Consider the following 17,161-nt stretch of genomic DNA (forward strand, 5'->3'; position numbering starts at 1 on the left):
GCCCCTTGTGGAATTAATCTACAAGAAACATAAATGACAGGGGCTGATGAGGGGGAAGTCTGTGTTTGATCTGTAAAGTCTGACAATCTGAGAAATAAACAGTGACTTGACAGTGATGAAAGAGGAAGAATCAATGATTAGTAAACTCTGTTACCATTGTTGCTAAATGATGGTTTTAGATAATGCTGAATCAAACCTGGAGTTGTGGGAAAGGGTAAATAAAGAATGTAAATCAGGTAACAGTGGAAAAGCAGTTGTAGTTGGTCGTTGAGTGTGTAAGGAAAAGACACAGTGATAGAGATTTTGAAAATTGCTTTTTGTTATGTTTTGTCTTTTTTTTTTTTTAAGCTTATTTATACTGAGAGCACCAGAGACGGTGCAAGTGGGAGAAGGGCAGAGAGAGGGAGAGGGAGACAGAGAATGAGAGGCAGACTCTGAGCTGCCAGCTCAGAGCACAATGCAGGGCTCGAACCCATGAAAACGTGAGATCATGACCTGAGCTGGAACCAAGAGTCGTATGCTTAACCAACTAAGCCACCCAGGTGCCCCATTATGTTTTGTCTTTAGGTTTGGGTACACCACACAAAAATGTAATAGGTCTTAAATTTTAACTATGGAATAGGTAAAATAACTCTCAAAGCTTAAGTTATACTGGATTTATTATTAGTCAAGTCAACCAGATTATTGTTAAATAAACATTTCCTTTAGGTTGGGAAAAAATATTCCTTAGATTTTAAAGGTTGACATGTATTTTGTAGATATTCCTAACTCTTGAGCTATGAAACATTAAACATTATAAAAAATGTTTAGCTATGCTCTCCAGCAGGTATCAAAGGTATGTTTTGAAAAGTGACAGTTTTTAGATTTCTAAGTAGACTGTTGTAATATTTTAAATATTAAACTGATTCCACAAATACTTACATCATTTCTACCATGTTCTATGTTCTGTGTTGACCTAGCATTCAAAGATTAAGTAATATATGGTTATTGCTGCAAGGAGCTCACGGTCTGAGGGGCTCCAAAAAATATGGTCAGCACTGTAGCAGGTATTTGCAGGAAACTAAATGGTGATGGTAGCCATAGCTCCACATGAGAAGAAAAAAGGAAGTTTTCCTGAAAGAGGTGTCTGAGCTAATCTTTAATCACTGCATTAAAATTCCCGGTTTTAAGAAGAAGGCAAACGGTTTTTTCGTATGAGTATATAAAAGAAATGATCAGAAGGAGAATAAGGCTAAGAAATCACTTTGGGATGCCCAGATTTACTTCTTCAATATGAATATCTCAAATTTTCAAATTGGTAGTAAATACAAATAAATATAATTTAAAAAAAAAATTTTTTTTAACGTTTTATTTATTTTTGAGACAGAGAGAGACAGAGCATGAAAGGGGCAGGGGCAGAGAGAGAGGGAGACGCAGAATCAGAAGCAGGCTCCAGGCTCTGAGCCATCAGGCCAGAGCCCGACGCGGGACTCGAACTCACGGACCGCGAGATCGTGACCTGAGCTGAAGTTGGACGCTTAACCGACTGAGCCACCCAGGCGCCCCACAAATAAATATAATTTAAATAATACATATGGACCTGATATTCCAAGACTTGATCTGCATTGCTCAAGTAAAATGGTAGTGGATGTTCCTTGGCTTTATTTATCATACAACTGTTTATAGTGACCCAACATCACTTAATTTGCCTTTTCTTTTTTCCTGATGGGGTTACTAGAAAGTAAATGAAACATGTGAAGCATAGTACAGGGCCTGGCACATAGTAGAGTTCAATAAATGGCAGTCTCTCTCTCCAATCCAAAGTGCATCATCTATGTCCATTCAATACAGTGCCTTTGCAATTAAAAGATACTTTGATAAATGTCTGCTTAAGTACCAGTACTCACCAAAGAAATACTTAGCACCTTCTGTTTTTCCCCTGTTTCCTCAGTCCCCATCCTGTTTATTCTTAGCAATACCTTGTGGTAAAACTCTATAGGGATGAGTTCCTAAAACAAAACTATCACATTTAAGTTATATTAGAAATTTTTTAATCACATAAGCATGATTCATGAAACAGTTATCAGAAGTTTCTGCCAATGCAATTGCGAATAGAAGTATCAAGATTTTATTATCTTTAGGAAAATAAATCCCACAAGAATTGAGATTACATACAATTCCAAATTCTAGAGTAGGTCAAGATGAGGCAATTCAAAATTAATTAACTGATAAAGTCCATGGGGGGAGGGGGAGGCAATAAATGTAGACAAAGCACACTGGCAACAGATGGCAGCACTTGAATATCAAACCCTGCAACCCTGCTTTATACTGTAGGTTAAGTTGTGATTTGCAGAAATGCAAATCCCTGGTCTAAATGGGCAGAAGATAATTTCTACACAAAGGGCACCTCATGAACATTTGAAAGCGTCACATAGTACTAAGATAGCAAGCACACAGAGATACGGGCGACTGCTACAAGTGTGATTACAAGAAGGGACAACATGAGATAGTAAGTCTTCTGAGAGTGTGATTTGTTGGGAGTTGTAAAGGTTGTAAACAGAAATGGAGCTGGGTTCTACAATCCTGAAAATGGTATTCACCAAGAATCAGAGCATTGGAAACTAAAAACACTCAAAATGCATTTCAGCTGTGCCCTCACAGTATAGTAGGAAGTTGAAGGATGTTCCTTTTTTAAATAAATTAATTTTATTTCGAGTGTCGTCCATCCAAACTAAAGAGAGTAATAACAGAATGTGAGTATTGTAGGGGTGCCGGGGTGGCTCAGTCAATTAAGCGTCCGACTTCAGCTCAGGTCATGATCTCGAGGTCAGTCAGTGAGTGTAAGCCCCACATCAGGCTCTGTGCTGATAGCTCAGAGCCTGGAGCCTGCTTTGGATTCTATGTCTCCCTCTATCTCTGCCCCTCCCCCACTCACACTCTGCTCTCTCTCTCTCTCTCAAAAATAAATAAACATTAAAATTTTTTTTAAATCTTTAAAAAAAGGAAATGACTTTTTTGGTAATATTTATTACATATCAATGGATTTGTTTATGGCTTAAAACTGGGAATAAATTATTTTTTTAGAAAAGCTTTTGGATTGGGGTGCCTTGGTGGCTCAGTTGGTTAAGCCTCAGACTTTGGCTCAGGTCATGATCTCATGGTTCATGAGTTCAAGCCCCACATCAGGGGGTTTTGTGCTGATAGCTCAGAGCCTGAGGCCTGCTTTGGATTCTGTCTCATTCTCTCCCTGCCCCTCCCTCTCTTGTGCTCTGTCTCTGTCTCTCAAAAACAAATGTAAAATAATTAAAAACATTTTTTTAAAAAGAAAAACTTTTGGACTGATTTGCCAATTTATTATGCCGGTAACTTATACAAAAAGAAATGGATTTCTTCATCCCTCTATATTTCCTGGTTAATAGGTTAAGACTTTGGAGAAAAAGATACCTAGATTGAAATCTCACCTCATTTGATTTTTAGCTGTATGACTTTACCAAGATACTTTAGCTCTTTGTGAATTATCTATTAAAAAGTGGTAATAGGGGCACCTGGGTGGCTCAGTCTGTTAAGCCTCCGACCAGCTCAGGTCACCATCTAACGGTCCCGTGAGTTCGAGCCCCGCATCGGGCTCTGGGCTGATGGCTCAGAGCCTGGAGCCTGCTTCCAATTCTGTGTCTCCCTCTCTGTCTGCCCCTCCCCCGTTCATGCTCTGTCTCTGTCTCAAAAATAAATAAACGTTAAAAAAAAAATAAAAAAAAAGTGGTAATAGCTACCTCTTATGATTTTGTGAGGGTCAAAAAATTAAATAGCACAGTGCTTTACACATGGTATGTTTTCAACAATTGAAAGCTGTTCTTAATGTGATTCCATGTATGTTCACCCTTCCAATTCTAAATTATTTACTTCAAATTCCTTAAAATGCATTGCTAACTATAATACATACAAAGAAAGGGGCTGGGGCCTTGGTAACTGTAGTAATGATGTTCTTGCAAATACTGCATATGAAAATAAAGTTAATTTGGAAGGGAATGAGGAAAGACGAATATTTTAGGTTTATGTTATTTATTGTGTATTAAAACCTATGTGAAGGTGCCTATTTAAGTTCAAGGCAAAGGTCTCATAGTTTTGCTTAACTAAGTTCGCTGAAGCCAAAGGACTTATCGATGGCAGCTAGCCTGCCCTGCACTATCCAGACAGCAAACTAGAGCTAAGCTTTCTTACTCCTCAATGGCATTGCGTTGGCGAGAGGTACACGGGGCAGGCTTTGGTGGTGATCAATTGGAAGAGTCTGTTCCAGGTCACAGGAGTCTGGGGTGGGCTAGTAAAGTATTCCCTTACGCAAGGCAAAAGAGTTCTCACCAGCCTAACCCAATATCTGATTTCTCCTTTGTTAAAGACTGGGCTAGTCTAGAAGTGGAAAGGAGTTGAGCGCAAATAGGGCTAATGGTAAAGGGCAGTTTGTCAACACTCCCAAAGGTACTACAAAATTCAAATCGAAGTAGTAGCTATTAGGATTAGACTCACTAGCCTACGAGCTCGGCTTGCGTGACGCTCGTCTCGTTTTTGTGTCCCCAGTGCCTCAACAGGGCTCTGCATTCAATATATTTATGAATATATGTATCTTCATAATTTTGTTTTTATGAAAGGTCACTGTGGGAACACCGTAGTTGTTGAGATAAGTATTTTTAAAAATAGTTTCTTTGGAAACGTATGACCTGGAGGCTAATAATCAGGATGAAGGCACTGAAGTTAAGCATCTTACCTCAGTACTGAGCGAAGTAAACTTTAGACACTAAGGCTTCAAGGTTAAAGGACACAACTAAACAGGACAGCTAATATGACAGGGTGCAAGATTCGAACTCAGGGCTGCCTATTAAAGGCAAGACAAAAGGTCCCGTGCGAATTCAGCAAAACCCGGGCGGCCGCTGTCCTTCAAGTCGCCGCTCCAAGCAGTTTTCACTCGGAGTTGAGGGCCTGGTTTAGCAAGAAGAGCCCGTATGTCCACCCACCTCACCCTCTAACAGGAACCGTAACGAAAGGTAAAACGTGGCCCTTGCGCATGCTTACACCGCCCGTCCTCACATTCCCTTCCCCGCCCTGGACGTCGCCGCAGCAACTGTCCCGGAGGTCTTTAGAACGGCTCCCGCCCACCGTGAAGTCAAGCGGGCGGAAACTGTTTGTCTCTGCGACGTGGACACCGTTCTCTTCGTCCGGCCTTTCCAACTTGGAAGCCGACACGATGCGTGCCTGTTTCTCGGGGATTCAAGCTAGAGTTTGCCAGTTGTCAATATGGCCGCTGACGGGCAGGTCCCAAGTAGAGGGTTTTCATAGGCCAAGGTCTCGTCCTAGCCCCGCCCACTTCGTCCCTCCAGGCTGCGTCGGCCTAAGTCTTCGCTACGCATGCGCAGCGGGGGCGGGCCGGGAGGTGGGACAGCCGGATTCTTCCGTGTGCCACCGCCGCCGCCTCAGCTTCACTGCTCTTGCCACTCAGGGGTGCATTGCCGGCGTTAGCCGCGCGAGGGGAAGGGAGGGGACCGACGGAGCGTGCGTGCGCGGGGGTCCCCGCAGTCCCAGCAGTTCCTCTCGCGCGGGGTGGGCGGTGGGGGTCAGCAGCAGTCGGGGGAGGCCCTAGACGGCGCCATGTCGGCGGGCGGCCCGTGCCCGGCAGGAGCCGGAGGGGGCCCCGGGGGCGCCTCCTGCGCCGTGGGGGTCTCCCCCGGCGGGGTATCCATGTTCCGATGGCTGGAGGTGCTGGAGAAGGAGTTCGACAAGGCCTTCGTGGATGTGGATCTGCTCCTGGGTGAGATCGATCCGGACCAGGCGGACATCACTTATGAGGGGCGACAGAAGATGACCAGCCTGAGTTCCTGCTTTGCGCAGCTTTGCCATAAAGCCCAGACTGTGTCCCAAATTAACCACAAGCTGGAGGTGAGCTGTGGGCCCTGGAGGAGGTGGCATTCAGCCCTAGGCATCAGATCCCATTTAACGCACTGGTGAAACGACCCTAGAAAACTACCTACCAGGGCACCTGGGCTCAGATGCGACAGGAGAGTGCGTGTGTATATGTGTAAAGCAAAGGAGTGAGGTGAGGTTGGAGTAGAAAAAGGGGGTGTAGATCGACGTGTGGGTGTCCTGGAGTCCTGTCACCCACCTTCCTAGTATTTCTATGCGGAGGAAACAGGAACTAGTTACTCCAGCCTACTTGTACATGCATCATTATTAAACCTAAGATTTAAGCTCAAAGATTGTCAGAATACTTTAGCCCACCTTTCAACATTTGAGTTCTCTTATATCGATTTTGACATTGACAAACTAGGTTTGTATATCATCAGACTGATACAGTGTTGATGGTTTTTTTTAACTATTTCAGACCATCGTGTCTTGTTTCACACAGACATACTATTCCCTGAATGCATGAACTATTTAGGGGAATTCTATCAAAGCTCTTAGGAAAATTTCGTGGGATAAACAGGATAGTATCAGTGTCCTTCTTGGTTTATAGTTGGTCTTTAAATTACAGGCAGATACCGCAAGAGTTGTCTACAATTTTTCAAAAGACTTATAACATTGAGTGAAGTTTTGTTTGTCCTTTACTATATTTCCCAAAGTCTGGATTTATTTGTGAGAGTATGTGAAGAATGATCATTTGCTTTAGTCTCTAATCTTGTGTGTGGGTGTGGGTGTGGGTGGAGTGGAGTAGTGGTGGTTCCAAAAAAACCAAAAACCTACCACGTTGTGCAGAAAGTTAAATTAATGCATTATTACAATATTTAGAAACATGGCACGTTGACATTATTACATAAAGAGCTTTTTCTAACTAGATAATTTAACAGAATGGGTCTTTCATTTTAAAGTACATAAAAATAGGATAATCAGAGATGTGCAAAGCTCTTTGAACATGAAGTTACCCCGGAAAGCATCATTGCTGTCAGTTACAATGATTGAGAGTGCCCCTTAGATCCAAATCAATATGAATATCAGTTATGTATCCTCTCCTTGATTAGTGGTTAGCAGTCTTCCTCTTTCCTGGCAGCCACAGAAAAGGTGGTCTAATTCATCTGTGATTAGCACAGATGCAAATCAGAGATTTTGTTTCTTCTCCACTGAAAGGACTGTTCATCTCTTCCAACCTTTTTGAAGAGTTTCCAATGGAAGTGCTGATGTGAAGCTAATCACGTCTTGTTCTAGGTATATGAAAATGATTTTTTATTTCTTGATTGCTGCTTACTTCTAGAAGGTAGTTAATTTTTCGGGTAGTAAAAATGCATTTAATGGATTTTAGAAATAGTGCTTTAGCTTTAAATAACAGAGCAAGAGTAGCTTTTGCCTCATGAGAACTTTCATATCATTTCCAACTGCAAGTGCCTACTGAGGATAAACAGCTTTTAAAAAGTGAACCAGTATCTAATTTTTTAAATGACCAGAGGACTCTTTGAACAGTGATATTTTGATGTCAGATATAAAATCTAATTTTGGAGAAAGGATGATTCTGTGAGTAGGATGTGGTACTCAGTCTTTTTCATCTTTAAATATTTTAGATGAGTATTCACAGCTATAATAAATTATGTATATCCTTTTTCTCAGAAATTGTAATTACATATTCTGACTCCACATCCTGGCTTAGGAGGTGGCGTTATTTCTCAAAATAAGAAATGCTAGCCTATCGTGATGTGAGCATGTTTCTTCAACATACTTTGAAACCCTTGACTTAAAGATCTTAGAAAATGGGGAAGGGACATTTTGTTTGTGTGTTTTTCTTTTTTTTTTTTAATTTTTTTTCAACGTTTTTATTTATTTTTGGGACAGAGAGAGACAGAGCATGAACGGGGGAGGGGCAGAGAGAGAGAGGGAGACACAGAATCGGAAACAGGCTCCAGGCTCCGAGCCATCAGCCCAGAGCCTGACGCGGGGCTCAAACTCACGGACCGCGAGATCGTGACCTGGCTGAAGTCGGACGCTTAACCGACTGCGCCACCCAGGCGCCCCTGTTTGTGTGTTTTTCTGTTGCAGTCAACTTATCTATTTGTGGGTTAATCTTTCTACATTTAGCAGTTTTTACGGTTTTCATGGAACCGGTTGTGTGTTTTTGAGGAGAGAGGTTCGTTGTCAGCAGTGCCTTTCAAAGCAGACCTGCTGGTGGATTATTTACAGAATTTCAGAGGTTCATATACTGTTATTAATCTGAGATCTTGAAATCTTTAGAAAAGATTTCCATACTTTCTTGCCCTGTTTTATTTCTTAGTAAGTGGATTGAATTACTTCTATTGTTTTAAGGATATGGGCATTAAGATTCAACATTTGAGGCCATTTATAGTGTGATATAACAGGTGTGCACCAAAGTTCAGTGTTTTTAGAGATTAATACCTTAAACTATATTACCATTATAAAACATTTTTATAATCAAGACACAGATACTTCCAGTGTAGGTAACATATATTTAATTGGTCTTGAGTATCTTTCCAGATTGCTCTTTCTTCTGCCTTACTTATTGTGCCTTTAGGTAATACTATATTTAATATCAATATAGTAGTTAAAACAATTTTGCTGCAAAAAAAAGCCAGAGGTTATATTTAAAATTAAATACTAAATGGTGTGCCTGGATGACTCAGTTGGTTGAGCCTCTTGATTTCAGCTCAAGTCATGATCCCAGGGCCGTGGGATCAAGTCCCCCCAGTCTGCTTGAGATTCTCTCCCTGTCCTTCTCCCCCACTCACACACATGTGCATGGTCCCTCTCCCTGTGTGTGTGTGTGTCTCTTTCTCAAATAGAATTTAAAAAAGTAAAATAAAATAAAAAGTAAATATAAATGACGCCTGTGTGACTGCTGCTTGCCGTAGGGAGAGGGCTATATATAAGGGGAAGGGGAGGACAAAGAATATCAGAATATATTGAGATATTTCAGGTTACTCACCTCTCTCTTATACTTTCCACATGCATGAGAATTCCTGCTCTAGTGAGCACTTGGTGACAGCTGTGCTGGAGTCACAGGTATTGATTGGGACAGTAGTAAGAGCAGTAGTAATAGTAATAGTTATAGTAGTGTGTTAGAGTAGTACAAAGATTGAGAACCAATACTTTAGAAAAACCCACCTGTCTATCTGGAAATGCAATTTTCTGCCTATTTACCCCTTCTCTAAAATAACAGCAAAACATGAGGCACCTGGGTGGCTCAGTTGGTTAAGCATCTGACTGGATCTCAGCTCAGGTCTTGATCTCAGGGTTGTGAGTTTGAGTCCCACATTGAGCTCCGTGCTGGGTATAGAGCCTACTTAAAAAAATAATAATAATAAAAATAAAATAACAGCAAAACAATATATCTTCTGTCACATCTTCCTTTCCCTCCCCCAACAATTGCTGAATCAGTATATCTTTTTTTTATTTAAAAAAAATTTTTTTTAATGTTTACTTATTTTTGAGAGAGAGAGAGAGAGAGAGAGAGAGAGAGAGAGCACGAGCATGAGCGGGGGAGGGGCAGAGAGAGAGGGAGACACAGAATCGGAAGCAGTCTCCAGGCTCCAAGCTGTCAGCACAGGGCTTGAACTCAAGAACTGTGAGATCATGACCCGAGCCGAAGTCGGACACTCAACCGACTGAGCCACCCAGGCCCCCCTGAATCAGTATATCTTTTTAAAGTGATTTACTGTTCACAACCATCAGAAGAGAAACTTTTGGTTTAGAGCCATGTTTACGATGAACTGATGATGTACTGTCCTTTTACTGCTTTAACACTGTTCTGTTTTTAAACAAGTGGTAAGGCCATTTTGCACCGTTGAACTTGAAGGTTAATATTGATTCACTCTGTATTTATTGAGGACTAATTCTGTGCCAGATGCTGTATTGGGTACTTGGGATACAATGGAGACCAAAATGGACATAGTTATTGCTGTTACAAGGTTTGAATTCTGTTGGGGAGTTAATTGGAATAATTATCACGTAAGTGTGAAATTCCAACTTTGATGAGTATTATGAAAGGTACATAGTGTAATGGGGGATCAAGCTTGTTCTGGGGGATCAAGGAAGGCTTCCTTCTGGAAGTGGCCATTGAGTTAAGACATAAAGCATAAGTAGGAATTAATTAGGCCAAGAGAAACAGGAATATCATTCAACATTCCAGTTGAGAGAACAGAAAGTGGAACACACTGTGATGGTCAAGTGCATAATGCACTTGAAGAACTGACAGAGAGTTGGTATGTGTTATAAGAGCAGATGGCCCAAGGAGTGAGATGCAAGATAAGTTTGAACGGGTAGTTAGGGACGATATCTACATGATTTTATAGGCCATGCAGTAGATTTGGGGGCTCTATCATACCAGTGGGAGATGTTTAAAACTGGATGGTGACCTCAGATAGGAGATTAGCATAGCTCACTGAGACTAGGGTTAAGGAGAGAGTTTGGGATAATGACAAGAATGAATGCAGGAAATCCTTTAGAAGATTCTTATTTTGATCCATATGAGAGGATGATCGTGCAGGGTAGGATAGTGAGGTGGAGGTGACAGAACAAGAGAGACTTGGGAGGTAAAAATAAAGTCTAGAAATGGATTGGAATGGAGAGATGAGGGAATTTAGGATGACTCCAAGATGTCAGTTGGCTGAATAGATAGATGGACATGAGTTATTATTAACAATAGTTATGTTGCTAACCTTACTGATCAGTTAATATTGGTCAGGCTCTGCTTTTAGTGTTTTGCATATATTCAGTCATGTAATTCTCACAACAGTCCTGTGTGATAGGTTTACTATTATTATTCCCATTTTACCAGGATTAAGTAAGGGGACCAAAGCTCTAGAACTAGAGAAACCAGTTTCTTCCAAAGCACATATTTATGCCTGGTGGGGAAAGGAGGAGGTAGAGAGAAAAGCAGGCAGAAAGAGTGAGTGTGGCTGGATAGGTAGCAGGAAGGAGGAGTGTAGATTTCCAGGGGGGTATTGCATGTATAAGCCAATAAATGTGTATAAGCCAATGAGAAGCATCTAGTTGAGAGAGAAGCTGAATATTCTAGCAAAAGAGAAGGGTAAGTAGTAGTAGTAAGATTTCTGAATGAAGAGGAGATCTAAGATACATGTAGAGAGAATGGCCTCACATTGAAAGGCCAGCTGTTACACTTGGAGGGAGAGGGAGACTGTGAGAGCAGGAGGTGGGAGGTTGAGAGTGTTTGTCTGATGGCTTCTTTGTTCTCTGTGAAATTGGAGCTGGGGACAACTGCTGAAAGTGGGTGAGAGTAAGAGCTTGGAGAGAATGAAGAGATTTGAAATAGTTATGGAAGAGTGGAAGAGCCAGTTGGCCAGAGAAACAGAGGGACCGCCAGGCAACGTTGGAGACTTATTTGGAGTTAGTTATCATAAATTCATGATACAGCCAGTCTGCCTTGTTGTGTGACTTTCTCCAACAATACTTGTTTAGTAACAAGCACAGTAATGTGAGTAATAATCCAGTGTTGTAGCAAGGAGTTTGCTATGTTGACAAGAGCGTTATTGAAATGAAAATGGTAATGGGGATGAAGAAAAGGAATAACCTTCAATTAAGAAGTAGAAACAGGATTTAATAATTATGTATGTGCAGAGGATGAGGACAAGGAGGGGTTAAGGATGCCACCACATTTCTGTTTGAGAAATGGATTAGGTGGTAGCTGTTTGAGTATAGTAGTCTCCCCCAAATTCATATACACCCAGAACCTCAGAATGTGACTTTATTTGGAGATAAGGTCTTTGCAGATGTAATAATTCAAGGGTGGAAATAAGATCATAGCAGATTAGAGTGGACCCTAAATCCAATGAGATTGTCCTGATAAGAGACACTTAGGACACACAGAGACACGGAGAAGAAGGCTATGTGGAGGAAGAATCAGAGATTGGGGTGACATGTCAACAGTCTTGAGAAATGCCCAGGATTGCTGTCAATCCTGATTGCTGTCAGAAGCTAGGAGACATGCATGGAACAGTTTCTCCTTCAGGGTATCCAGAAGGAAACAGGCCTGCCAATAGCTTGGTTTTGAGCTCTTGGCATCCTGAACTGTGAGAGAATAAATTTTTGTTCTTTTAAGCCACCAAGTTTGTAGTGATTTGTTATGACAGCCCTAGGAGACTTACACCATTTACTGAAGTAAAGAATCCAGGAGAAGGAGCAGGTTTGGCAGGAAAGATGAGTTGAGTTTAGGAGATTGTATGTAGTTAAGTTTCTTATCCTTTCTTGTATATTCCTAACATAGTCTCCTAATTGCTTCTTACCCCCTCCAAACCATCTTTTCATTTTCAAAATCATTCTTTTTTTTTTTTAAGTATTTTTAAAAATGTTCATTTATTTTTGAGAGAGAGAGCACGCGTGTGAGTGGGGGGAGGGGCAGTGAGAGGGAGACAGCATCCCAAGCAGCTCTGTGCTGTCAGCGCAGAGCCAATCGTGGGACTCAATCTCACAAACTGTGAACTCACCACCTGAACTGAAATCAAGAGTGGACGCTCAAACGACTGAGCCACCCAGGTGCCCCTCACTGTCAGAGTCATTCTAAAATATTTCAGTTTAATTGTTCATATCAAAAAAGGGCAACTCTGATTCTGGTCACTCTTCTTTTACTTATACTTTTCTTTTACTAACTGGGTAAAATTCAAACTCTAGCATAGTGATCAATGCCCAGTGTGTCTGTCCTTATCTCTTGTCACCCCTTCTTAGCTCCTTTTGCCTCTCAATAAAACTGGTCTATTTGCAGCTCTCTAAATAGGCCTTGCATGGCATCACTGCTTTAACATAGGCTTTTGTGTATAGTGCCTTCTCTGTCCCCTTTGTCTACAGTGTCAAACACCCACTCATCTTTCAAGATACCACTTACCTCACCATCTCTGTGAAGGCTTTCCTCACCCCATTTCTCTCTGTTCTATATAGGCAGAGCCGGTCATAACACCTTTAACTCACTTGGACTGTTAAATTTGTTGCGTTGTTCTGTCATTAGTGGCTGCCACATCTCTCTCCCTCTGGAAGGTAATCTCTTGGAGGGTCAAGACTATGTCTTAGGTGAAATAATATCAAGTGCTTTGTGGAAAGCTGACTTTAGGTGGGGGGAATATTATCTCTTTGTGAACTCATTTTGGTCTCTAGGAATGGGTTGGTAATTTTTTTCTCTATAGTGCTTTCAAACTTTATCGAGTAGTGAGCAATTCCTTTGAGTATGGATATCCAGTTGACGGATATGTGGATTATAGAATTGTTGTTTGGCCCCTTTTTAAAATTGGAAATTTGAAACTCACACATTAAATACCAACCTTTCTGCCCTATTTACATCCCTGTCTCACTTGCAAGGGATTTTCATTTCTCAGACCTTTCTCTACTCTATATATTAGCTGATCTCTTTAGTACTCAGGTAAATTTCTCCTTTCTGACTGACTTTTTCACTGCTTTTTTTTTTAAGTTTTTATATAAATTCCAGGGAGTTAACATACAGTGGAATACTGGCTTCAGGTGTAGATGATAGTGATTCAGCACTTCCATACATCACCCAGACTTTCGCTTCCTTTTTTTTTTTTTCCACTCCATTTTGAATTGGTACATCACACATGGCCTCTATAACAGTGCTTATGACACTCCCTGTCATAATTGGAAGTGTAATTTTGTCTCTTTTTACCAGACGGTGAAATTCTGAAGGGCAGAATCCATGTCTTACTCATCTTTTTTGTCTCCAGATCCTGGCACACAGTGTGTACTCAATAAATATTTATTTAAATGAATAAATTATTTGAAACACTTTTAGTGTTCTACCATGAATCCTCAAAGATTACCAGTAATCATTCTATAATGCAAGTTTCACGAGGGCTGGGATGGTTTCTGTCTATGTCCGTGGTATCTAACACAGTGTCCACTACATTGTTGAATGACTAAATCTGCAGGTTCATTTTTTCCCCTGGTATGTGATCCACAAGGATAGGATTTGTAAGTTAATATTTCATGGTATTCCATTTTAAGAAAAATTTGAAACTGTGACTAAAAGTAACATTAAACATTCGTATTGTGTATGGACTTAGTGTACTTGTGACATTTCTAGAATATAGGGTAGCTTGATTCTCTTCACCCTACCTCCAGTTTGATCATAGAACCAACTGCGTTAACATGCAAATGGAAACAGGAAACATTTTATGTTGCTTGGAACTTCATTTTGAGCTTAACATCAAAGTAATTTAACTTTCAAAAATACATCACAGATTTATCTGTTTCTTTTTGAAAATCCTCCAGCCATAATTCATTCACTTTGTTTCCTGTATTATACACAGCTGCCCTTTTTTAAAACATAAATTTGATCATGTCATTTTGCTTAAAATGCCTCAATTATACTATGAGTAAAATTCAAACTTCTTATGGCTGTCAAGCTGTATGATCTGACCTCTGGATATCTCTTCAATGACATATCTTACCATTCTTTTCTCTTTTCTATATGGTGCAGCCACATGGGCCTCCCTTCACACTTCAAGACAACAAACTTTTGGTCTCAGGACCCCTTTCCACTCTACAAATTATGAAGTCCCCAAAATGTGGATTAGGTCTATAGGCATTTACTGTATTAGAAATTAAAACTGAGAAAACTTTAAATATTTCCTGTATCAGCTGAAAATAGTAACAGTAAGTCTATTATATGTTCATATAGATATCATTTTTAATGAGAAAATAACTTTCCAAAAAACAGCACTGTTTTACATTTAAGAATAATCTTTAAATATCTGGCTTACTAGAAGACAGCTGGATTCTTACATCTGCTTCTGCATTCAAACATTTGTGATATGAGGCGTGGGTTGTAGCCTAGAAAGTTTGACCTCACAGTTAGATAAGGGAGGAGTATCTTAATAACCTTTTCAGATAGTTGTGGATATTTTTCTTTGATATTAAAAGGTAATTTCTTGGGGCGCCTGGGTGGCTCAGTCAGTTAAGTGTCTGGCTCTTGGTTTCAACTCAGATCATGATCTCACAGCTCATGAGTTTGAGCCCTACTTCGGGCTCCACACTGACAGTGTGGAGCCTGCTTGGGATTCTCTCTCTTTTTCTCTCTGCCCCTCCCCTTGCTTGTGCCCTCACTCTCTCTCAAAATAAATAAACTTTTTTTTTTTTTTAAAAAAGGTAATTTCTTAAAGGTTAGTTACAATGTGGAGTCTGAAACTCTAATCAATGAAGTTTTCATCCACTGTTAAAGTAAAATACATTGGTCTATGTATGTAGTCATTGAATGGATCTCTTACTGAGTCCTGATGTTAACATTATGGATTGGTCGTTTGAAAATACTGGTTTGCTGAGTTATGCAGATTTTCTAAATGTGGGTACACCTCATTGTACAATATTAAAAAAAAACACATTTGTTGGGGTGCCTGGGTGACTCAGTCAGTTAAGGGTCCAACTTTGACTCAGGTCATGATCTCATGGTTCCTGGGGTTGAGCCCTGTGTCAGGCTCTGTGCTCACCGCTCAGAATCTGGAACTACTTTGGATTCTGTGTCTCCCTCTCTCTCTGCCTCTCCCCTGCTTGCTCTCTGTCTCAAAAATAAATAAACATTAAAAAAAAATTTTTTTTAAGTCATATTTGTTAATATCACCAGCCTCATCAGAAAATCCTTTAAGCGTTTGGAAGCTGTCAAGCTTCAATTTTTCCAGAATTCTAATTTTCATTTGAAAACACAAATTCTTACCATTGGCAATAATACTCTCAGTTGTTTGCCTTGAAGTAACAGATTCACTTAATCATTGTCAAGAATATGTCTACCAATAGTAATGTATTTGTTCTTCTTTCTTTTTTAAAAATTTTTAAAGTTTATTTATTTTTGAGAGAGAGAGACAAAACACGAGCAGGTGAGGAGCAGAGAGAGAGGGAGACACAGAATTTGAAACAGGCTCCAGGCTCCAAGCTGTCAGCACAGAGCCCCATGCAGGGCTCAGACTCACGAAAGGCGAGCTCATGACCTGAGCTCAAGTTGGACACTTAACCAACTGAGCCACCCAGGGATCCCTGTTCTTTCAAGTAAAACTGGTGTTCCATGCAAACAGTTTGGTTTTGCAACTCAAGCAATTGCGTAAGTGCTTTTTCTTGGGACAACATGATTTGATATGCAGCATATATGCTTTATGCACACTTCCCATTTCATCACACAGAATATTAAAAGGAAGTACTCAAGGGTTGAGATTTTTAAAAATTTATAATTTTTTTTTTAAAGTTTACTTACTTTTGACAGAGACAGAGTGCGAGCATGAGCTGGGGAGGGGCAGAGAGAGGGAGACACAGAATCCCAAGCAGGCTCCAGGCTCCAAGCTGTCAGCACAGAGCCTGACGCGGGGCTGGAACTCACGAACTGTGAGATCATGACCTGGGCCGAAGTCGGACACTTAACTGACTGAGCCACCCAGGCGTCCCCCCAAAATTTATAATTTTTATTGCTTCATCACGGGCATTCTTAAATGAACTTTTTGTTCTTTAACTGCAAACACATTTTACTCATCATTGCTTTTGCACTTTCAGTACAAATGTCATCATGGTGAAAAAGGCAAATAATGCTTTATTAGTATTAAAATAGTTTTGACCTTGTGGATGCCCTGAAAGGTCCCACAGGCCTGTGAGAATTGCTGCTCTGACAGCAACTGGAACACTTCTCAGAAGAGTAAGTGTACTCTCCCACCCCACGAATCCCCTTCTTTTAGTTTCTTTCATACAGCTTACACTTGGTAAGTATATATTATATTACTTGCTTTGTAATGACCTTGGACAAGTTACCTGACTTCTCTGCACCTCAGTTTCCTTCTCTGTACAAAAAATGTGTCTCTCAGAGGATTATCATGAGGATTAAGACAATTAAAATATGAATATGTTCCAAAAAGTACCTGGCATATAATGCCATTAGTGCTGTTGTTACATATGCCACTCATTTTCTTCACAAGCCGCCTCCTGCACAAGGCCACTGCATGCTTTGCAGGCCGGGATCCCCATTTGTTTCACCTACCAGTGTCTCCCTAGAGCCCAGCCTGTGCCTGGCATGTGGTTGGTAGTTGATAAATACTTGCTGAATGAATGTAGTTTAGAAACAAAAACAAGTTTGCTGGTCTTAAACTGCAGAGCAGTTTGGAGAAGAATGATGACAGATGAAGTTAGTGGTCTTTTATGCTTGTATAGAGGGAATTGGAGCGAATAGGCAGTTTTCTCACAGAACTTTTGTAAGCCAGATGTGCAG

General features: G+C 40.6%; 1 protein-coding gene across 2 annotated transcripts in view; it reads left to right on the top strand.

Moving 5' to 3' along the window:
• The first annotated feature begins 5,444 nt into the window (after positions 1 to 5,444).
• GOPC (golgi associated PDZ and coiled-coil motif containing) overlaps positions 5,445 to 17,161 on the top strand; it is a 39,809-nt gene continuing 28,092 nt past the window's right edge. For both annotated transcript variants that reach the window (XM_047101792.1, XM_047101793.1), the window contains exon 1: positions 5,445 to 5,904. In XM_047101792.1, the coding sequence (XP_046957748.1) occupies positions 5,617 to 5,904 (288 nt within the window). In that variant the 5' untranslated portion in view covers positions 5,445 to 5,616. The remainder of the gene's footprint in view (positions 5,905 to 17,161) is intronic.

The sequence above is a fragment of the Lynx rufus genome, unplaced genomic scaffold, assembly GCF_022079265.1.
Source record: "Lynx rufus isolate CCGP_SWC_20201006 ecotype Redwood Valley unplaced genomic scaffold, mLynRuf1.p SCAF_6, whole genome shotgun sequence".
Lineage (NCBI taxonomy): Eukaryota > Metazoa > Chordata > Mammalia > Carnivora > Felidae > Lynx > Lynx rufus.